Source organism: Gambusia affinis, linkage group LG10, assembly GCF_019740435.1.
Source record: "Gambusia affinis linkage group LG10, SWU_Gaff_1.0, whole genome shotgun sequence".
Lineage (NCBI taxonomy): Eukaryota > Metazoa > Chordata > Actinopteri > Cyprinodontiformes > Poeciliidae > Gambusia > Gambusia affinis.
Window position 1 is genome coordinate 15954074 of NC_057877.1, and position 23571 is coordinate 15977644.

Below are 23571 nucleotides of genomic sequence, written 5' to 3' on the forward strand. Positions count from 1 at the left end.
TTCAAGAACAAGGTAATCGTAGCTGTTTTTTTTTATTTCTCTATTTCTTCTTGTCAAACAGTCTGTTACTGTATAAACCGAGTTCTTCCAGCAGAGCAGCACTTCTACCAACAAAATCAACCAGAACACATGCTATACATTGACTAACATATGGATGTCACAAATGCATGTCACATGTCCATTTAGTGAGGAGAGGCTCATTAAAATGAAGAAGCAACATTTTGTAACTCAAAAATACCCAACTCTAACCCTCAGCAGCTAAAAAAATAAAATAAAGATACATAACCGCTTCATCCAATTATTAGCTATTAAAGTATATCCATCCATTATCTATACCCACTGATCCTTGCAGGGCCACAGGGGTGCTGGTAACTCCCATAAAAACAAGCAACAACCTGACAAAAGAACCCTGTTGGTCATTAACATATTATTTTTTTTAATGAAAAACACACAAAAAATGGCAGTATTCAAAGTAATTGTAAGGTGAAATGCTAATCTCAAAACCTTTGAATGATCGTCAGTTTTTGTAGAAACTTAGAGGTTATATGGCTCTGGAGAAGCAGAGCTTCTATGCACCTCAAATCTGGAACAAATTTCCAGAAAACTGTGAAACTAGTGAAACAGTTCCCTTAAATCAAGTCTAACCCCCACCTGTTCAGAGTTGCATTTGAATCATAATGAATGGAACATTGACCAGCATACATAATGTGTATTGATGATTTTGATGATGGCGCTCATCAAAATGTAATGTTTGTTAGGGTATGGTGTTTTTAATAACTTTGTATTTTTGTGTTTTTATGATGTAAAACATTTTCTACTGCCTTGTTGTTGAACTTTGAAATGTACAAAAAAATTGATTGATTGAAAATACTGCAAAGTAGATTTATTTACCGATTTATTACAACATACTTTTTGGATACAATATGGTGAAATAATAAATTTTCCATCATTGTGAAAAAAGAAAATCTCTATTAAAGATCACAACTACTCCTGTGTGTTCAAAATAATACAGATTTTGTGGCATATGATCAAATATCAATAAGTGTAGAAAAAAATTATCCGGCTTTTATTATTATCATTTAAATCGTTATGGTCATTTAAATGATTTCAAAAAATATTTTTTAAATATTCTAATTACAAATTAGAATATTTTAGCGCCTTCCTGTTAATTTGGCTATTGTAGCGCTCCATAGTTGACTCTTTGACCAGAAATTGCGCACCTGAGCGCCTCCTGAACTCGGTTGCTGATTGGCTGACTGGACGCCACACAGAAAGCTCAGCTGCAGGGAGTTTTCTACGCGAGAAGTGTCTGTAATCGCTGTCACAACCCCACTCGAGTAAATGGTGCTTCTCACGGGGCTCATCATCATCAATGGAGCTACTGGTTCGGTATCTTGACAGGAGCAACTCTGTTAGGTAAGATTATTATTAGATTATTTATTTATTTTTTAAATTATGAGTAAAAATCCCATTTAGGAGTTAAAAGTATTTTATGTTACTTTGTGTCTGTCTCTCAAACGCCTGCGCGATCTCACTCTCAAAGTGACTAAAACAGAAACTAATCTAAAGTTTAAATCTCACCTCACCGTCCCCATCTGCCCCCCTAAAACTCGCTAGAAAAACCTTCACAGAAACGTGCAGTACGAAGAGATTGGTGCTGTGCCTGCGGTTGACAAACTACTGAGAAAATATTGAAAGTAGTGCCCTCACTGACTGATTTACTTTGGACTTGAACCTTGGAAAAGCCCTGAAAGCAGACACTGTACTCTCTGTGAAGTTGTTTTTTCCCCCCTCACTAAACATCTGTTACTTAGGAAATAACTGCACTCTCATAGTACCACTTCTGCATTTTCTTCCGGAGAGCTTTATGTTGCTTTCTGCAAAGGAAATAGGCTAAAAGGTAGAGACTATTGTCCTCTGCAGCACCACTTTGTTTACACATAAGTAGGGTCCATCTGCTCCTGCCTGATGTTTCTGTTTTCATGGCAGCTCTGACATGACTCAGGATCTTGTCAAGGAGGAGAACCTGAGAGATGACCTGAGATACTACTTCATGAGCCCCTGTGAGAAGTACAGGACCCGTCGACACATACCCTGGAAAATGGGAGTCCAGATTCTGAAGATCGTCATGATCACTACACAAGTATGTATAAAGAACAGCCTCAAAATAGGATGATAATGCTGGATCTGTTCCACACCTATTCGGGGAAAAATACAAACATGTACCCGAGAGATTTCTCTAAACAAAATAAACCTAAGTTTCGCAACCCTCACACCCCTGAAACTCCAGCAAAACAGCCAATCAAATGACAGCAACTTACAGCGTTTAAGGGAACTAGATGAAATGGATGCAACTGGCTGGTTCAAACAGCACACTGAAATGGTGAGAGGGGATTCAAAATGACTTTATGCCTAATGTAGATATTGCTTTCAGAACAGCTAGAATGTGTTGCACCATCTCGAAGTGCCAACCGTCTAACCTGATTGGCTGCAGTAGAAGAGGAACACATGCAGAGACTCCTCTCCCAGCTAATAACAGGAAACTGAGCCAAAAATGGACAAAAACAGAGTGTAAAATTATTTCCTTCTCTGCTAAGTCCATTTACTTTGACAAAGTCAAAAGTTAGTAAAAAATGATCTGAAAGTCTGTATTCATCCTGCCTGTATCCATGGTTTATGCTTCTGGTGACGGTTTAGTGGTGAGGGGACACATTATTGACCCAATTTATGCAAATTTTTAGCATTGTTTAAATGCCACAGTCTAGTGTGAGTTTTCATACGCTGACCGTGTCCGTCCCTTAATGACCACTGCATAGCCATCTTCTGATGGCTACTTCCTGCAGAATGGTGCACCATAAATCTCAGATCAACTCAAATTGGTTTCTTGTATATGACCGTAGCTGTCCTGTCCTCAAATAGCCTCCAGAGTCACCAGATTTGATGGGACCCAACCCACTCCACGGGTTTCTGGATCACACCCCTACCTCCTGAGCCACTGCTACAGACATAATCAATATTCAGCTCAAAATCCGGCTGCTACAACTCTCTGATTCAGTCTGTTCCCTCAAAATGGCTCAACCTTTCAGAGGAATATTTCCCACACCTTATTGAATTGATACCGTAAAAAACTAGACACCTTTGGGGATAAAAAAAAAAAAAGAAAATTACCCTCTTGAATAATGCTGTTTGTTTGGCTTTGGTTAAGTGTCCACTTTCCATTTCTTTCTTTCTAGCTCATCCTGTTTGGCCTCAACAACCAGCTGGTAGTTGCCTATAAGGAGGAGACCACCATGGCCCTGAAAAACCTTTTCCTGAAAGGATACACTGGGGTGGATGAGGATGACTATAGTGTAGCTGTTTATACACAGCAGGCTGTGTTTGACAGCCTCTTTTACGTCCTTGATCAGGCAAGTACAGAAATTAAAGCTGCTGTTCGATTTTTGTGTTTTGATGGTTTTTAGAATAAGGAAAAAGAGAATTTTAGGAAACTTAATGTGGAAGACTTGCTTTAAATGTCTAGTTTGCAGAAAATATTGTCTCAGTTACTAGTCCATATAAATTATCCCTCCAATAAGAACATTATATTTCCTGAAATCTGAGAAGAATCCTGTACATATTAGACACTACTGCAGCGCAGAAGCTGTATAATAAGTAAGCTGCATAATAATCCTCTGAAAACACTTTGTGATCTCATAAAAACAGAAACTGACTGGAAAATTATGCTTTTTAAAGCCTTTGCACTAACTCTGACCTTTTCTCACATTTACTTATCATGTGATAAGCTTAATTAGGATTTTTGATAAACTGACACAAAGTAGCACAACTAATCTTCAGATATAAACTAATATTAAATGGAGTTGACTTGTGATTTAATGTTAATATAAATACAACTGTTCTGTGAAGGCCTCAGAGGACATTGGTGAATAAACATCATCATAAATACCAAGAAGCAAACCTGACAGGTCATGGAAAAAGTTAGGTTTTTAAATTGTGTCCCAGGCTTTGAACATTTCCCTCTGCTGCTGTCCGTCACTCTAAACGGGGCAGAATACGACAGAACTACAAACCTAGCAAGGCATTGTGGCCGAGCTAAACTGAGCGTCTGGGCCAAAATGACTTTAATTTTGGCCTGGATTAAAATTACTACAATAATTTTGGCCCAGAATAGTAATTTGGGATGAGGCCCAATTGCAAATGTTTGTCAACAAAACAACTTTTAGTCATGAGGTCAAGAAGAAACCCATTGTTGAAAGAAAACCAAAAGAAATTGAGTTTTCTACAATCCTTGTAGGAGACTAAAAAAAACTAGAAGCTGCTCTTGTTACAATATGGTGGAATTATGCAATGTTCTAGTCAAAGAACACATTGTGTTTTTTTTAAGAACTTTCCATGAGTCAAATTTATGACTAGATGTTCTTTGTCCAAGCTAAAGATAGCTAGCTAAAATTAACTTTAGCCCCCCCCCCAAAAAAAATCAGTCTAAATGTGAAATAACCTGCAACTGAAGTGAGAGTGTTTTTCGTTTTTTTTTTTTTTTTGCAAAGTGCCAACATCTTAAATGATTCTTTGTAGAAATGTAAAACCGTGTCATTTTCTTTTTATTTCACAATTATGCACAACTTTGTGTAATTCTGTCACATTGAAGGGGCAGGACAAGCTGCAAACCTCGACAAATAGCAACAATTTTTGCGAGCTGGCTTTTGTGGCCTTTTACTTGCTACTTGTTCAACAGTGGTAAGTTTGTAGCAACAAAGTGTTTTTGATAGGCAATACTTACAGAAGATTACAGACATGTTATCAAGGATGAGCTGGATGCCCAGTTATTTTAAAAGTAGCCAGCTGACAGGAGATGAGAGTCCAAGACATTTTGTGTGCTGGAATCACAATAGTCTCCCTAATATGAATTTGTAAAATTCATATTAGCCCTAATCACAAAGGACTGCTTGAATCCATTATTTGGTAGGATATTAACAATATTATGTCACGAACCATGCATGTGAATTTCGACAGATAACGAACTGCAACGGTAACATTGATGGGTTATATTAGCTGTGAATACGATGACAGAAAACAAAAATAGAAAACAGAAGCAGATGTTCGGTCTGCTGTGGGGTCATTGTAAGGAGACCCTCAATCCGCTTTACTCTGAGACTGTTTCACCTGAAGCCTGTGATCTTTACAGTACAGCCAGTTGGGCCAGCTCTCAGTTGGCCCCATCAGCTATGCAGAGGAAGATGGGAAGCTGCTGCCTCTCACCATCTGTAAAGAGTACTACAGAAAAGGCAGCCTGGAGCCTTCGGACGAGACCTATGATATCGATGCTCACCTAGAAACAGGTTGGCCAGTTTGAAGTGTTCATCCTATATTGGAAATTTTTAAAAGAAATTATTTTTCTTTTGGTGTGTGTGAGAATTGCACTTGTTTTATACAAATGCACAATTATTTTGTCGTGATGTACTTTTTTCCAAATGTATTTCTTTCTATTTCAGACTGTATGTCACATGATCCAAGAACTGCAAACATGTGGAGAACCCAGAATACATCTTTCTTCAGTTTGGACTTCTACAGGTAGTGTCATGTGTATCTGTGCCATTTTTTCATGTCAGAATCCCCAGTAGAAATAACCTTTCAAAACTTTTTCCTTTTTTTCCTTTAAGGCTTGTTAACATAAAGATAAGCTTCCAGCTGAAGGGAATCAACCTGCAGACGGTTCGACACCGGGAGTTACCTGACTGCTATTCGTTCCATGTCACTGTATAGATTTTCTTTGCTGTTTATAGGTGAAAATCAATTATTTGAGCCAAAGTTGAAATGTACTAAAATATCACTACTCTTTTTTTTTTTTCCCCCCTTTTCAGATTATATTTGACAACCAATGTCATAGTGGGAAGGTCAAGTTATTCCTGGACATAGATGCCGAAAGCAATGCATGCAAAGATTGGAAGATATCTGGAACAGGTGAAGTTCAGTAGATTAAGAATTGTTTCTTAACCAAAACCATGTTTTTTCTTCCACCCAGTTAAACACTCGTTCTGTGTTTCACTCAAACTCGTTTTCTAAGTGAAATCTCTATCAGACTTTTCCTTCTGGAAGCCTTTCACTGTTAAAAGGCGTTTTCTTGCAGACTCATATTAGCAGTGAGTGTGAGGGGGTTGTGAAGGAGATAAGCGCACACTCAGGCCCTTCCTTTTTATTGTCGTTTTCAGCTCAGAAGAACACACACTATCTGCTGGTGTTTGATGGTTTCGTCATTCTGGTTTGCATAACATCAGCCGCGTTATGCACGCGCTCAATCATACTGGCTGTCAGGTTACTCCAGGTCAGCTATAATAAAAACTTTTTTTTTTTTGTTATGTTTTAGTTGCTGCTGTCCACTGATCGGTTTCTTTCTATACTTGGTTAATGATTATTGGGAGAAATCTGCATCTAAGCAAAAGAACCTTTTGAAACAAAACTTCAGTGATAAAATTTATCTTATCAAAATATTTGACATTTACCATCTGGACTTGCTGACCTCCATTTTCTGTGACCTTTTTTTTGTTAGGAATTAAATTTAAGTTACTGACTTTCTTCTTTTTTTCCCACAAGAGATTCTCTCGATTCTTTCAAGAGAACTTTAATCGTAAAGTGTGTGAGGACGACCAAAGCGAGTTCCTGAATGGCTGGTACGTTTTGGTCATTGTCAGCGACCTGCTGGCAATAGTTGGCTCCATACTGAAAATGGAAATTCAGGCAAAGGTAAGCTCCATAATGTAGCTTAAGTCACATAAACTCTTTAATGTGACTTAATTCTTTGTTGATTAGTTTGACATAACTGGCTATAAAGATCCCTGTAATGTGGCCAGTGTGCATTTGATGCATCATTGAGACTTCTTTTGCACTGGATGTCTTTATGTACTGCTCACTTTAAGATGTTTGGCAAAAAAAATTTAAAATACTCTTATTGAGTATAAAATGTCGTGATGTAAATTTGTTTATTTATTTAAAAACATTGCACTTTGGGCGTGCTGTGCTGTGTGGTTTATTCCAGATGTTTTTCGGCCATTAATATCACATTTCATATCAAATCGGTTGTAAGAAAGTTTGCTTTTACCACAAACCTCACAGAAATGTGTAATACATTAAGAGACAGTGGCACACTAAAAATGCAGGGCCTAGGAACACCCTTTAACTCAAAAGCACCAAAACTCAAATTGTAGTAATTGATATATTGCTTTTTGCACATTTTTGTTGTATTTTATCCAATAAAAATACTAGTATCATGAAAAAAAATGCAGAATTAAATGTTGAATAATAAATAGGTAGGAATCTGACCTCATAGTCCGGTTGACATCATGTACAGATCTAGCAAAAAAAAAAAAAACTTACCTAAAATTTTAATGTTTTGATCTGTGTAAGAATACATTTATCAATGTATTGAGAACAAACTTGTTGCATGAAAATAAGATCTATAGTTAAAAATGTGATAAATGTTTTGGACTGCAGTATGAAGTTATATTCTGTGCACAATAGTTTCCTGCTGTACTTCAAATCTTTTGCCCCCTGCTGGACATTTGAAGTAACAGTTTTTGATCTTTCTATGTTAATTTTGTGAAGTTCTGCAAATGGAGATGTATTGTGGCACTTTTTATCTATTATTATTATATTCTAATAAAGTTGTCTAATGTCTAATAAAGTTGAACCTTCTTTACACTATCAATCTCTTCAGATAAGTGCCTAGATAACTGGTTGGTATCACTTTTGATTTGACATCTGGTTATTGTAATAAACTGACCTGTAGCCATTTATGAACTTGTGAGTGAACTTTGGTATGAAATTACATCATGTAGATAAACGAGCTGAACTAGAAAGGAATTTATTAATTACAAATATTTAGTATGAAGTCTTTAATGTTCACTTTTACAAATATAAATACTCATATGAATATAGCTATCTTGTATACTCTGTATTTTGTGATTTCACTCTTAAAATAAAGCTAAAGTCACACACAATTATGAACTTTTTTTTCTTTTTATTATTTACTCTTATTGAACAAGAATTTGTTCAATTGTTCATGCTGCTCTTATATTCTTTCTTATTTTCTCTCTGCTCTCTTTGTCTCCTGTAGAGTCTGACAAGTTATGATGTGTGCAGCATCTTCCTGGGAACCTCGACGTTATTGGTCTGGGTCGGGGTGATCAGGTATCTTGGGTACTTCCAGAAATATAATGTGAGTTGAGAGCATTTTCATTTCTTGGCATCCCATTAGAAAAACAACAACAACAAAAACTCACTCTCATAGATGTTTTTGGGTATGTTCAGTGATTGACAGAAGGATTTAGTAAGTGGACCTGTTGTTTTCTAATTCTTTAGCTACATGTTTGTTTGTTTTTTATGTGTTGTGTCCAACAGCGTAGCAATCAGAATTGAATGCCAAGAATCATGGACATTACACTCTCATCTTTGGGAGTTTTAATATTTTTTGCTTTATGCCTAAAACATAAAACAACTCAACATTTATGCCTCCAGGTCTTGATTTTAACCATGAAAGCAGCCTTTCCTAAAGTTCTCCGTTTCTGCTGCTGTGCTGGCATGATCTACCTCGGTTACACGTTCTGCGGGTGGATCGTACTCGGACCGTACCACGAAAAGGTAAAAATTGCAGACACAGAGGTTTGTTTATCCGAGAACCTGGACTGAGTCATGTTGAGAGTGGTGTGGAGTAACTCACCACAGATGAACTGTAAAGTCTTTGAGTGTTTTTAGGTGACTAATGCTGTTTGTTGAAGCAGAACTGCTGAGGCCACGCATGTGGTTAAACACAGGAAGTCCAAATGTCTGAAACTGCATTTCCATTCAAAATGTTCTTTTAACAAGAGTGCATAAGCCACCAACATCAGCAATAATAATTGAGGAGGTCAGGATTGTAATAGAAATACAATGACAGCCTTCTCATAAAAAACCTAACTTGGAGACCACATCTTTAAACACGCCCTTATTTGTGTAGTTTCCAGATGTTGTACCTTATTTCCATTTCCAAAATCTGCTATTTTATATTTGCTTCATCAACGAATCACAGCAAGAAACAAAAATTTAACCGTTTCAGGTTTTGGGTTGCTAAGACGCTAGAGATAAATACACAGCAACTCGGAAATTTTGTAAAAGAAGTTTGCCAGTTTGTATGTTTTCTGGAGAATTGATGAAGTTTTTGGACTCACACAATGGCTGTGTAGCCATGATTAAGAAAAGGAAAAAAGAAACAGCATGAAGGCATGTCATAAAATAAGGAGCCAAAAAGTTTAATGTAAGATTAGGGCTGAAGCAATTCATCTAATGATTGATCATATAAATATTTGTCAACTAATTTAGTAATTGATTAATTGTTGACTGGACTGTAGAGACTCAAACGGTTATTTGCTGAAAGAAGAACACACTTGGAGCAATTAGCCAAAACAGTACAAAAAATAAATACATTTTTATTTTATTTATTTAGGCTTATTTAGGTTGAAATGATTTAGGCTAATCATTTCAACAGATTAGCTTTAAACTGTATTGATAAGCTGATGCACAGCAGCTGATGCCTTATGTAAGATATCTGGTTTAGTTCATTTTGACTATTGTGGCTGAAAGTTGCTCAGAAACGTATGATTTGTGTAAAATAATTGTAAATTAATAAACATCCTGAAATTAGGTCAATGTTTTGGTGGAAAGGAAAAGTGCACAAAGTTACCCACACGCTGACCAGCTCCAGTAAACATTTGGATAGATCTAGTTAACTAGTTGTAATGTTGGCCTAATCCAACACACCTGGATTAACATTTTCCAAGATGGGATTTTTTGGACATGTATGATATTCTAGGCTCTACAAAAGTGCTGCAGAATTAACTAACTTTAATAACTTAACTTTAATCATGCCTTGCTTATAGTGATGGAAGGCTAAAAGATGCCTCACTGCCAGCTTGGTGTAGGCCGGTGCATAATTAATGTTGGAAAACTGGAAAAATAAAATCTTTCGTTTCAAATACTTACATTTAAGTTGTTGTAATGATAAAGTTCATCCACTAGGTGTCAGTGTCAGTAAGTCTGAAGTCATGAAGCTGAACACAAACACATTCTGGAGGAAATTCTAACATTTTTATGCTTGGAAATGTGTGATCATTCACACATCATTTGTTTGTATTAAATCATTTAGGCTGCCATGTAACAAATATTCAATGATTCTCAACTCATCCTTAAACTTATGAACCACCACATCATGGATATCCATTTTAATACCAGGAACCACATTAAAATGTGTACTCTGCAGGCTGTAGTTAAAGAAACCAACCAATATATGCAGAAACCTGGTGAAGGACAGTTTATGAAGCAGACTCTGAATGTTCCAGCACTTTAACAACTTAAGACTTTTGCTACCATTTAATTATTCAGCAACCTCTCTAAAGGAGTACAGCTGGTTGTGGCGACAGGAAAATCCCGTGCCAGCAAGCGGCATTGGAGATCCGTGTGTTTTTACTATCCTTCTCTGTAGAGATAAATTATTTACGGAAGTTTTGACCGCACGTGGGAGTCAAAACAAGTCGTGGCCTGCAGAGGTAAGTTTGTTCAGACGGCATTATATCAGCTGCTTCACTTGAGTTCATCTACAGCAAATAAAAGTTGTTGATGATCTTCAGCTGCTCAGCCATAAATCTTTTTTTTTTTAATGGGAAACATTTGGCTGGAACATACTTTTTAATTTTTGTTTTTTCAACATGATACAAAGTAGCCTAGTTTGCACACCGTAATTTATTGTTCAGCATTTTATTTTATTATTTCATTAAACTGGAAAGTAATTCTACTCTCCAAAGTTGGGTGACATCTGAATGCCTTATTTGCTACATACCTTCCTTTTAGTTATTTTTTTTTCTTTTGACCAAAATAAAGATAACTGGTTTCTTCCTATTTTCTGGCATAACTATATAGTGATTTAATATTTACTAATTTGCTCTACCCTTAATTTCAAGCAGTAAAACACCGATAATGCATTCATACAAACCTAAAACTGTTGTTCTACTCAAAACTACATCAAGCAGCACTCTCTGGTTTCTCACTGTCACGTTTGTATCCTTTTAATATTTTATATAAAACTTAATTCCAGTGCTCATGAGCAGGCACCCTGGTGGCATTGTAACAATTTGCTCACTGCAGCAGTTAATTATCAATACTTGAAATATTTACAGAAAGTTGACCAGGGAAGTTCCTGTCAGCCCTTCCAGGAATCTCTGTTTATCGCTCCAGTAAATATACAGAGGATGTAATAAAACTCCACTTTCCATACGTGGATTCTCAAAGTATTGTACTTCGTATCCATGGAGATGCAGAAGGATGTTGTTTCTAGATGCCATCGCTCTCTGGATGACCAGAGCTTCTTGGATTAGGTCCATGTCTGATCTTCAGGACTCTTCTTTCCTTTGTCCTTCTTTCAGTCTCTTGCCAGCTGTCATTTATCTGTTTTCTGCTTCCTTTTTGGATTCAATTTGTTTGGAGATCTTCCTTTTTTTTTTTTATTTCAGTTTGTATTCCAAGTTGTTCATGTATGGAATTTACCCCTTTCTTTCTGTATATGTTATTGAATACAAAAGTTATTTTCACATTAGACCTGCACCATTTTATCACTTATCTCTCTCACACCTGCTTTTTCTTTAGTTTGAGGGCCTGAGTCGAGTTGCAGAGTGTCTCTTCTCTCTGCTGAACGGCGACGACATGTTCACCACCTTTGCCCAGCTGAAGGACAAAAACATCCTGGTGTGGCTCTTCAGTCGGGCTTATCTCTACTCCTTCATCTCTCTGTTCATCTACATGGTGCTGTCCCTCTTCATCGCCCTCATCACCGACTCTTATGAGACCATTAAGGTAAATCGATGGTTTCAAGAGAGCTACTATTTTACCCTTAAGGGAAAATGGTAGCTCTCTTGAAATGCTTGGATACCCAGTAGAGCCTTGCAGAAGTATTCAAATCCCCTGAACTTGTTCACATTTGGACATGTTTCTTCAAATTTAACATTTGATTTGGATTTAATGTGGTAGACCAACACCTGTCCAAAAAACAAAACAAAAAGCTGTCAAACCTTAGTATCATTTAGTTCTTGGCCACGTGTCCAACCAGCTTTCATATCCCTGATGAAGAAAAGCCTTTCCACTGCCTCATGGGACGATGTGTGGATATGATTTTTCACAAATCATATCCACACAGTGGATTTCAGTGCTTCACACGAAATGAGCACCTGATATGATGATAATGGTGATGTTGATGATGATGGTGCAAGTTGGTCTGGTAGTGCTTTTATTTTAAAAAGATAAATGACTTAATGTCCATGTGGCTGTTTGTAGTTTGTAATCTTAGCATAACTCATATTATCTGTAAGCCTGTCACAGTAACAGATTTTGTATTGATAAAATCAATGATAAATTGTCCCAGAACTTATTGTGATAAACAATAATATTGTTGTTTTGAGATCATTTTTAAGCAATGTAATGGCAAAATAATGATGCAAGCGCATCACTGATCTTAAAGATCAGTAAACTTTAAATTCTAGTGAATGTTTAACACTGGGACTGGAAGACATTTCAAATATCAAAAATAAATAAACAAAACAACAAATAAAATGAATTTTGAAGTTTTTGCAAACAAAATTGCCCTTCAAAAAAAGGCTTATAGAGACCAAAGCACCAAACTGGAGACTTTTATCATCCAGTTTTTGGTAGAAAGAGAGAAAAAAGGAGACGAATGATAAATCAAGCCAGTGGAAATAATTGAGTTTGTTTTAATTTATCATGTAATTAATTGATTTGTTGATTATTGTGACAGGCCTCGTTGTGTGTAATCAAACATGTAAACTAAAGGGAAAATTAACAAAGAAGATTCTCTCAAATCTCATCTGAAATGTGCTGCTTCTCTAACCTTGTGTATTTCCTTTGTCTTCAGAACTACCAGAGGGACGGGTTCCCGCTCACTGATTTGCAGAAATTTCTTCTGGGACATAAAGATTTTCCTGTTCAAGAAGAAATCGGCCAGACAGAAGTCGAGCTCAGTAACTCTATACGTCACTGCTACTGCTGCCAACGGTATGACAGCAATGCTAATACTCTAAAGTCACAACTTGGTTCAAATTTGTGAGTTTTCAGAAATTAGATCTGGAAAATTATATAATTTTTCAGTTATATCAAACATCCAGCCTTCACTCTGCTTAGTCCTCTCAGGTTTTCCTCTCCTAATTTAATCTGGTGTCAGTTTCTTTTACCAACACGGCCACAGTTGTATCCAAGTTGAGCTTTACTGTCAACATTTTGAGTTGAGGCTTATCAGTCTTTGAAAATCAAGGAAACTATTAATGCTTTACAGTTGGAATAAAATAAGATACAAATCCCTTTTTCCTCCTCTCTTTTTACTGCATCCTTCCATCTGCCTTATGCATGTTGGCAGATCCCTAACCCTAACCCCAGATATTGGGGTTGAATATTTTCTCAATTCAACCCCAACAGCAACACCTTTACTGTACTATACTATATGTGCAAATTATTTAATGAGGTTCAAATAAATATTTTATTACAGGAGCTGTTATTATGTTTTGTGTTTGCAGCAGGCATATTGGATTTTTTGACTTCAGGGTGTTGAACTTAAAAACTTCATCTTAAAGGTCCAACTGGGACATTGCATAAAGATTGTTGACCAAAAGTACTAATTTATAAAACGGAGACCTTGTTTGAAATATTGATTTGTTCAAGCTTTCTGCTGACAAATTGCAGACAAATGGAAATCTAATATTTAAGTTGGTGGAAAAAATAACTTTAACAAGAGTCTGGATGAGAAAACATTTATTAAAACTTTGCAAGGTGAGAACAGAAATGCAGAGTCACAGGAGTCTGTCACTCTGCTCTGATAGAGGATAATGGCTTCCTTTTATAGGTTCTGGTCATAGAAGAGAGGCTTGATTAGACTGTAGGTGGAAATATTTGATTGTTAGGCACCAAGGATTCAAAACACAGATGGTTTTGCCATTTATCTATTGTTAAGGAAATGGGGTTGTTCTTTGATGCTAAAGAGGGCAGATAAGTTCTGGGTTGGAAAAATAACTTTTAGTGTCCAGGAAAAGGATCTTTCCTCTGCTGTTGTGACACTGTAGAGGTGTACGTGTGAGCAGGTTGACCAATCGTATGATAGGACAAATAACCTAAAGCAGAAGAGGGGTGAGGAGCACATTATCACGTTTTCCATTACACCATGCAACCTGTATCTTCTATTGTACAGTATTAATGAGCTCCAGTTGTTTTTAGTTTTAGGGTTTTAAAAAGCTGATCTTGGCAAAGTGAGGCCCAGATCTGGCACCTGTTCTCCTGAAGTTGCAGAATGTTCACTCTCAATGACTAGACTTGATGAAGACTTGGAGCTCATCAGCAAATATTAACAAAAAAACAATAAATGCATATAAAAAACCTGGTCAGCGATCATAAGACGTGTGATTACTGTGACTCTAATTATTTCATTAATTAGTGATAAGGGTTTATATCACTTTTATTTTTTTTCTAGATTAATTTAGAAATTTTGGGGGTTATTTAATTTTTTTTAATGGCACTTTATTTTAAGGGTGGTGTGCATTACACTGACATGACACTGTCATAAGCATGATATAACACCTGTTATGATCGTAAAGGAATCTTCATAAATGTTTATAATTGTTGTCATGAAGTGTCACTCGATAATTTATGACGCTGGTAACACAAAGTTGACACTTTTAATGGACCTTTTATACAAGTTTTAATGGAACTATGCATTAAAAGTGTCATTATTTACTAGGCCTGTCACAATAACAAATTTTGCTGAGTGAATAATTGTCTCAAAAATTATTGCAATAAACGATGATATTGTTTGGAGACCATTTTAAACTCATGTAATGATAATGACATAATAATGCAAGCACATCCTACCAAAGATAAATACACTTAATTTTCAAAAGAACACTTAACACTAGAACTGGTTAACATAATAAAACAACCTAAAATAAAAATAAAATGGATTCTCAGTCTCTGTTAACAAAAAATGCACTTGAATAAAAACTAAACACAAGATAAAGCCACAGTGGAAATAAAAACTACGTTCAACCAAAAGAGTACAGATTATGAAGTCTGTATATAAGCACACTCTTAAATAAGACCAGATGCCTCAACAATCTTTAAGCAGATCTGTCGCTGCTTTAGCCAGACAGATTCCGAGCAAGAAATACCAACATGTTGAGCTTGAGTGGCTTAAGGCAGGATCTCTCAGGAGTAGCAACGTTTCCAGCTGTGCTAAACATTCTCTCTGAACTGGTGGTTGTTGCACAAATAACATGTACTTTTGAGCCAAGTTTGCCATCTAAGGATCTCTTCTTTGATTGTCACACCACCACATCAAGGGATCACAAGAGGCATCGATAGCATCTTCTTGAAGGAACTTGGTCAGTTCTGCATCAGCCTGCTCTCAGCCTGCTCTCTTTAGCTTGTGTCTGACCTGTGAGTTCAGCTCTTCTGTTTTGAAGAAGGTCACTTAGCCTCTTCTTCTTGGTGGGTGGGGCATCTGTAGATTCATCTTTGTTTCCTCCAGCAGCTTGACTGCAGCCCTCACCACTTACACCTTCTTCACTTACTTCTGGCCCAAGCACCAGCTGATGTTTGACGTCATCCAATGACCCTGCCTCCTCCATGCTGCCACGGTACCTTGGATCCAAGATGGTGGCCTTTTTGAGGAGGTCTTGGATGGCAGGTGAGCTGTATTTTTCAGTCAGTATCTTGGATTATGTATTGTTTAATACTGGCAGTCAGTGTGCTGTCATCAGGGCCTGGAGAGAGAAGGTTGCCTTTAATCAGTTTCAGCTCAGGCTTAACAGAGGACACTGTGACGCATGTTTCTCCTGAAAGGACATCTGTAAAGTCAGCCAGTGGTTTCATAGCTGCGTTGATGGACTCCAACACCGAAACATCCTGCCAGGTTGGGTTGAGATGGCCATGCTTTCTGTCTTGAACCACGACTTGTCTTACGGCTGGGAGTTGCTCCAACATCCTCTCAACCCATTGTGTGACAACATTTTGTGGGATATTGAAAATGTTTTTATTACAAAAATATATATAAATATTATGTTGCTCATTTAGGGCCGAACTTCACCAGTGACAGGTAACATATTACTCTCCTTGTACTGATAAGTAGAAATAACACCAAAAAGCAAAATATATTATTACTATATTAGAACAATAGTATTTTTTTTTATAAGTTAATGTATTTCAACTTCTTTAAAGAAATGCTACATTTTACATTTCTACTAATTCTCCTTAATAATTTGTCTTGTTGTATGTAAAATTATTGTCAGACAACAGTCTTAATTAGAGTCTCCATGCTACAAAAAAATAAACATGACTGAATATTTTGAGTTACAAATGAATAAATAAATGATGCGCGCCCTGATTACCTGATGCGATAGTCCATTCCTCCTTCCTCATTTTTTCCCTTTCTAAAAAATGAGGAAGAGAGGGGTCAGTGGAAAGCACCGGAGTTGAGCCTTCTCATCCAGCGTCAATAGAAAGAAAAAAAATACAGGCAGAAACTAAAACGAGGTCGGTAGTTTTCATTTATTGTACAATTAATTGATTTATTGTTTAGCGCAACAGGCCTATTATTTACAGAATGACACTTCATGACGAGACTCCTTCATGTTCATCACAGTGTCATGTCAGTCCTGTGCACAACTCCTTCAAATAAAATGTTACCGATTTGTCTTTAACATTGTCTTTGAAAGGGAAGTGAATCTAAATCTGCCAGCTGCATGATTAATATTAACCTCACCTCTTTGACAGTGACAAGTTTCTTTTTCCTTATATAAATGTTTTGTTGGGTGCCGGTGCACGTGTCAAACTCAAGGCCTGGGGGCCAAATCTGGCCCGCCGCAGCTTTTTATGTGGCCCTCTAGACTCCAAATTACATCAATAAGTCTCCAGTTTTTCACAAATCCACAAAATTCACGCAAAATAATTTTTCTGATTTTTAGTGCAAATTTTTCTCAAAACTGGTCAAAAGCATTTGGTTGAGGCGACTTCTGCCCCAGACTTGCTTGATGTAAAGTTATAGTTTGTGATTGATACAATGAGTAATAAAAAGACACATCTAACCTCACACATTAGTGCAAATACCAGAACAATTTCTTACACATATTTCTAAATTAGCACCACAAAATCTGTGATTTTGATTAGAAAAAACACAAAAAATCCTGAAGGAACTGATTAGTGTGAAAAGATGTTCAATATTTAATTGAAACAAAAACCAAATAAACTTCTATTTCTTAATTTTTTAACAGTTTAATGGGTTTTATCAACCCATTCTGGCACAACTGGTTCTTTAAGAACATTCAGAGTTTTGATATGGCCCAAAACGTGACTGAGCTTGACACCACTGGTCTAGTAGCTTTTATTTGAGAGTTGTCAGACAGGAAAGTGGGTAATGAGAGGAAGACATGCAGTTAAGGTCATCAGGCCGCGATCTGAACCTCTGACGGCCGCGTCGAGGACTAAGGCTTCTTTTGTGGGTTGTGCTTTACCCCTGTGCCACCGCAGCATCCCAACAGTGATAAGTTTGACACTGAAGTGTTAATAGAGCAACCTAAGCCGAATAAACTAGTGTATTTTACAGATACTGGTACACTGCTGGTAGATTTAATTAGCAACTCACTTTGCATATGTTTCATCTTGTTGCTGCCAATGAGACATGTAACACTCCTGTCTTCTTTTTAATGTGCATTCCTTTCCAATGAGTCGATCCCTATCATCCGCCAACAGCGGTGTTTCCTCCACATTTTGGATTGGCTTGTGGCCTTACTTGGTCTGAGAGGAATGAAATTAGTGGAGGGAACTATGCAGACACACCCAGTGATGGACTGATCACAGAGAAGCTGCATCCTGAAAAGTAGGAAGAAGATCGCTCTGCCCCCCACCTCCTCTCCTCGGTACATTACCTTTAAAAACAACAATCTCTGCTCTGTCACTGGAGCTGGGCTAGAGTCAGAAGCATTTTCTTAGCATAGTGTGGTTTATTGGGAAGACTTCTGAACGATCTATGGTTTAAAGTTACTCATTAGCTTTAATGTGGAAGATAATGCAATAGAATCTCCCTTGTGTGTCCAGTTTCATCTAGTAGAAATGCTTCTTCTTCTTTTTTATCTCTTTTGTAATCAGATGACATGACAATTTCCTAACATGAAGCAATGACTGGTGTTTTATTGTCTTGGTCACTACATCGCATTTGAGTCATGTCTTCCTATTTGGCTTTCACTCTCTATGGACTCTTCAACAACTCAAGGAGCCACAGTGCCACTTTTTGCAGAGATAAAGCAGTTCATTATTATTCTATTCCCAATTTGAATTTGAAGTTTATATTCATGGAATGTGCTTTGTAAGTAAAATAAACAATTCATAACTTGGTGTGTAAACCAGCAGACAGTTAGACCTTTAAAAAGTCCTGGATGCATTGAAAAATGTTTCAATGCTGAATAATAGTGTAGAAACTTTTAAAAGTAAATCCTTTTTTTTTTTTAAAAAAGGTTTGAATTTTATTGTGACGTGTTCAAGATTTTAAGATGGCTGAATGTTTAAAGTCCTGAAAATGCTGGAAGCTGTAGTTGGATTATTGATTTAACATTGTTGATTGAGATATGTAAAATGTAAGTTTATGGTAAAAACTTAATTTTAGCTACAACAGATTTAGTATTGAGAAGGTATCACTTTCCTGGCATATTTTCCTCCTTCATTATGTCATATGAACTCGCATAATTTTAAAATGAGATCCGATACGAAAGGCTTAGATTAAACATTGATCTGTTTGAAAACATGTTGTTTAACACACCTTCCATTGTTGTTATTGCCACCCCTGGAAAATACGTGTGTAAAATCTTACCCTTTTGTTGCTATGGAGACTTGGTAACCCCCTCCAAGATGCCACTTGTTGTTGCAGTTCTCCAAACAACTTCCTTATCCTTCCTACTATCTGGTGGCACAATCTAACTGGGTCTACGTCCAGCATTGTTTTTCATAGTTTGTTGTGTTTACTTTTTATTTAATACCAAGTGCTGAGATAGAGAAATGGTGACCTGTGCAATGCCATGTATTCCTAGAGATAGGATTTCCATTTAAATTGATGCCGATCAACTTAAAGTACAGAATTAACCAACAAATCAGTTGTTATGGATGCCAAATATTTTGGCAAATTAAAAAAAAAAAAAAAAGGAAGTTTGTCCTAATGTGCGGTTTCCTCTGCCTTCACTCAATAAATGTCACCATAGAAGATTACACCGTTGCAACATAGAGCTCATTTATTTGAAGTTTTTTTTGTATATATATATATATATTTTTTTTTTTTACCTGGCGTGCCAATACTTGTGGAAAGTGCTGCATCACCACAATAAGGTTTCTCTCACCAGACTCTTGTGCTCAAACCTGTAATTCATTTGTTTTTCCTGGATCTATTAGAGCTGTGATCCATTTCTGGGCCATTTAGGGTTTCCTGCTCTGGATCTTAAGTGGTTAAAGTGTAGTTTCAGTAACGGAGCAATTATGTAAGACTGAGTAGTGCAACTCAATTATAGGGTAAGTTGTATCATTAGTACCCAAGACAAATTGCACACTGTATAATTGGAGACAGTTGCCATCTTGCTACTGACTATTGATCTTCGGAGTACGTTTGTCTTGATGTGTGGGAATAGATGAGGAAACATGGCGACGTTCCAAAGGATGAAAGATGATCTGAATTTAGTTAGCTTTTCTTTCTTTTCTTTTTTTTTGACCTGCTGATGATGGGACTCATTTATCATCAGCATTTATCATTCATTCTGGTTTAAGATGGAGGCTGAAATGCAAGAATCTACATATATATATATATATTTTTAAATTGGTCTTAGAAGTTTCTATTTTTATTTCAAGAGAATATGTGATGGAGGGAAACTTTAAAAATTAGGAGCTCACCTTACAGCTGTATTGATTTTTACATTTAAACCGAACCCAACAAACACACAACTTTAGTTCTACTTATTTTTTTTCATAGCATCTGGGACCCTATTCTGGTACAGCTGAAAGTATTTATTTAGTTTTCTGACTTAACAATCAAGAATTGTAGCAAATACGGGGATGTAGAGCCATCTATTTTTGTCAAAACAAAAAAATATGAAGGCCAAAACAACAACAACAACAAAAAAAGGTTGGTTTTGTGATGAAGGCCATTTCTCCTCTGTTGCCCCGCAGGGTCCAGTCAATTCCTGGTCTCGGACCGTTTGTTGCAGGTCTCCCCCCTGTTCCTCCACCCCATTTCTTTTCAATTTACTGTTCAACAAAAGCAGCTGGTGCCAAAAAAGAAGCCAAAATGTGAGTGTTTAATGGAAAAGAGGATGTGGTGTTGTGCACAGAAGCCTCTTGGTCAAAACCTTTGAGTTTTGTTTTTCAGAAGACTTGTTCCTCCCTGGAGAACAAAAACATACTTGAAATGTGGACGTTTGTGGAAGTGAGAGGCTGAGTAGATCTGTGGCATGAGTGGGACTGGTCTTGGACAAAATTCCCCTTTTTTATTGCTGAAAAATTGTGAAACAAATGTTAAAACATATTTTGACTTTGCAGTAGGATTTTCTGAGTGCATCCCAGATCTTTAGAGATGCATTTTATGTTTTTGAAATCTACTCTTGACAAAATTTATGTTTATTCCTTTTTCTTATTTAATGCCACCCCATTTGAAATATATTTGCTCATTGCTGCTTGATTTGTATCTGCCAAATCAGATACCTCCAAACCTTTATTGGAGGTTTGATTGCTCCAAACCTCCAATAAATGATCTTTAATAACCTCTTGTTACGAACTACCCCCCACACACTGATGTCAGTACCAGAGCAGTTTGAACAAGCAGCTTCTTGTTTAAGTTGTGGTATGTTTTATGACAACTTTGGTACAACATACTCATAGGACTTCCTGAGTCTTTTGTGGGCAGTTCTGGCCTGGAGTGTATTCAAGAATCACTAACTTTGTTAGGAAATGACAAAAGGCTTTGGCTAAGGAAGAAGAGAGCATTTAGCGAAAGTGCAGTAATCATTATTTTAAAAACGCATTCACCCTTCTGGATTTGTTATTCTGTATTAGTGTAGTGAACAGAGATGTTGATCAATTTAAAAAGACTAAAACTTCTGAGCGAAGTGTATTTTGGCATCTGTCATTACATGCAGTAAGGTTCACCACTAACCATTTTTGCACACTCATTTCTGTGCGGTGTTAAAAACCCACTGCTAATTCCCGCTCACTTTCTAAATGAGACAAAGAAACAGTAAGTGCATGACGAAACAAACATTTTCTGCATAATTATGAGGCTTTGGTCTAAAAATTTTGACAGCTAAATAAGCCTTTTTATTGCATTTGCTTTGTGGATCAAAACATGTCTTCACTTTGTGGGGTAATCAGATTATTTTAAACTGACTAAATTTATATATATATATATATATATATATATATAAAAATTTGTGTGGCTTCCATCAGTTTTATGATTGAAAGAAAATAGACCAAGCTGAAATTAGGAGACTAGCAAATTAAACCTGGCAAAATATAGTTGGGATTTTTTTTTTTTTTTTTAAGAATAAGCAAAGAACCAACGGTAATAAATAATTTAGTCTTTTTGAAAACAACATAACTGTTCAATTCTGTCTAATTTTATTAAAATGTAGTTTAAAAAAGCCTTGTACCTTTTTGTCTGATATGAAGTTATTAAGATTTCTGTCAATGCTTACTTTCAAAGCTTCAAACGGAACCTGTCATGTTCACCTCTTCACCCTCTGCATTGCCACCTGTGCATAAATTTGCACACATGTAATTGTTTAGACTTGATGAATTATTTTTGGTGCAGTTTCATCACATTTTTCAAATCTTGTAAGCCGTCAAGCTCAGACTGAGGTGAAGAGCCACTAAACACTAGAGTGTGCTGTCAGTGGACGATTGTTTGTCACGCTCTTATCGAATTAAAGACTTGTCCAACATGCAACCTGCAGTTTCACAGCTCTGTTGAAGATGTCAATCATAACCATGAGTCACGGACATTTGTGAAACCTGTTGCTGCAACCGTGTGAGCCTGCAGTACTGACTCACACACCGCCTCAGAATGTGTAACTGTGGACATGATTATAATTTTAGCTAAACTAAAATGTTATTTTAAAAAAACAAAACAAAAAATATAAAACATAATCTGGAGACCTCCCTTTGGTGGCTCATACCCTTGGAATGAAAGAAAATGCTGATTTCTGAAAGTAATGATTTCAGATCCGCTGTTAATTATTATTAATTTCATGCGGTTGATATTCAAACGGTTCTTTCACAGGAGATCGGTTGCTTCATGTCTTGTTTTTTTTCCTCTCTGCAGGGCGCCACCATCTGATGATGTCATACTAATTAGCTGAATTACAGGCCCACTTCCAGAAGAGCTGCTTTTTGGAAGTTCCTGGAACCGGGACGTTCTTTCTCTGAGGCAGTCTCGGAGTTCAAACTTTCCTGTCTTTAAAAGAAAAGAAAAGAAAAAAAAAATCCAGGCACATGTCGAGTTCATGAGTAAAATACCCAATAAAGTGTAACAGGAAACACAAATCTGGACTCTGACCTGGAACTGAGATGAATTATTTAATATAGTACCAAATTCCACTGTATTTCAGGGTATGGCGTAAAAGTTTACTGGCCCTTTTGTTTGTTTTTTAGGTCTGCACAGGCACTTCAAGGCCAAAGAACTGTTTTCAGGGCATTGCATAGATGGATCCTATGCACTGCAGGATGTAAATTATTCAAATGTTGAATTAAATTTTGGTATAAAACTTATACGTTTGTCTTTCTTGCATAAGTAAATTGTATACACAGCCACAGGCATTTAAAGAAGTCATTGCATGAAATTACTTTACAGCTTAGCGCACAAAGATGCAAGTAGAAACATGAATGTCCTTTTTGACCGACGATCACAACATAACTGTGTTGCGTAAAAGAGGTTGTGAAAATGCCTAATGCTGTTTGCATTTATGGGGGATTTTATTTCTTTGGAAAAATTGCTCCTACAGGGTCTCGGGGGTATGGGGGGAGGAGTATTCCTACAAAGCATGAACAAGACGCGCATGAAAAAAATACCTTTTAGTGTTTAAAAAAAAAACATGCTGTGGGGACACTTTTTTTTTGTAACAATGGGGAGCAGAAGCTGGTGACTGGATGGAGTATCACTTTCCAGCAGCATAATGACCATAAACATCGACAGTATTGAGGTTCAGATCAAATCATTATTTTGTTAGAACATGCTGCTCACATCAGTGTTTTCCATAAACATGCAAAACTCTGGCATATTCAGAAACAGAGCAGAGTAACAACTTTTAAGATTTTCATCAGTCAAGATTGTGTTTTGATCAACAGTAATCACCTTTGTAAGTGTGTGGATTGTTTAAGCACACAAGGAAAGAACAATATTTGGTGGCAATAAGATTTTTTTTTTATATATTAGTTTAATTTAACAAGATAAATCGCCTATGAGCTCAATTTTGAGTT

General features: G+C 36.7%; 1 protein-coding gene across 2 annotated transcripts; it reads left to right on the forward strand.

Annotated features, from left to right (window-relative positions):
* The first annotated feature begins 1235 nt into the window (after positions 1-1235).
* mcoln2 (mucolipin TRP cation channel 2) lies at positions 1236-22863 on the forward strand. 2 transcript variants are annotated; one of them, XM_044129498.1, is made up of 14 exons: positions 1236-1416; positions 1990-2143; positions 3234-3407; positions 5183-5336; positions 5490-5568; positions 5658-5754; positions 5859-5958; positions 6207-6319; positions 6589-6738; positions 8108-8209; positions 8509-8631; positions 11665-11871; positions 12944-13083; positions 22418-22863. In XM_044129498.1, the coding sequence occupies exons 1-14, from the start codon at positions 1373-1375 to the stop codon at positions 22452-22454; spliced, it is 1674 nt and encodes a 557-aa protein (XP_043985433.1). In that variant the 5' UTR covers positions 1236-1372; the 3' UTR covers positions 22455-22863. The 2 variants fall into 2 exon arrangements, with proteins under 2 accessions (XP_043985433.1, XP_043985434.1); XM_044129499.1 differs by having other exon boundaries at positions 5658-5709.
* The last annotated feature ends 708 nt before the right edge of the window (positions 22864-23571 follow it).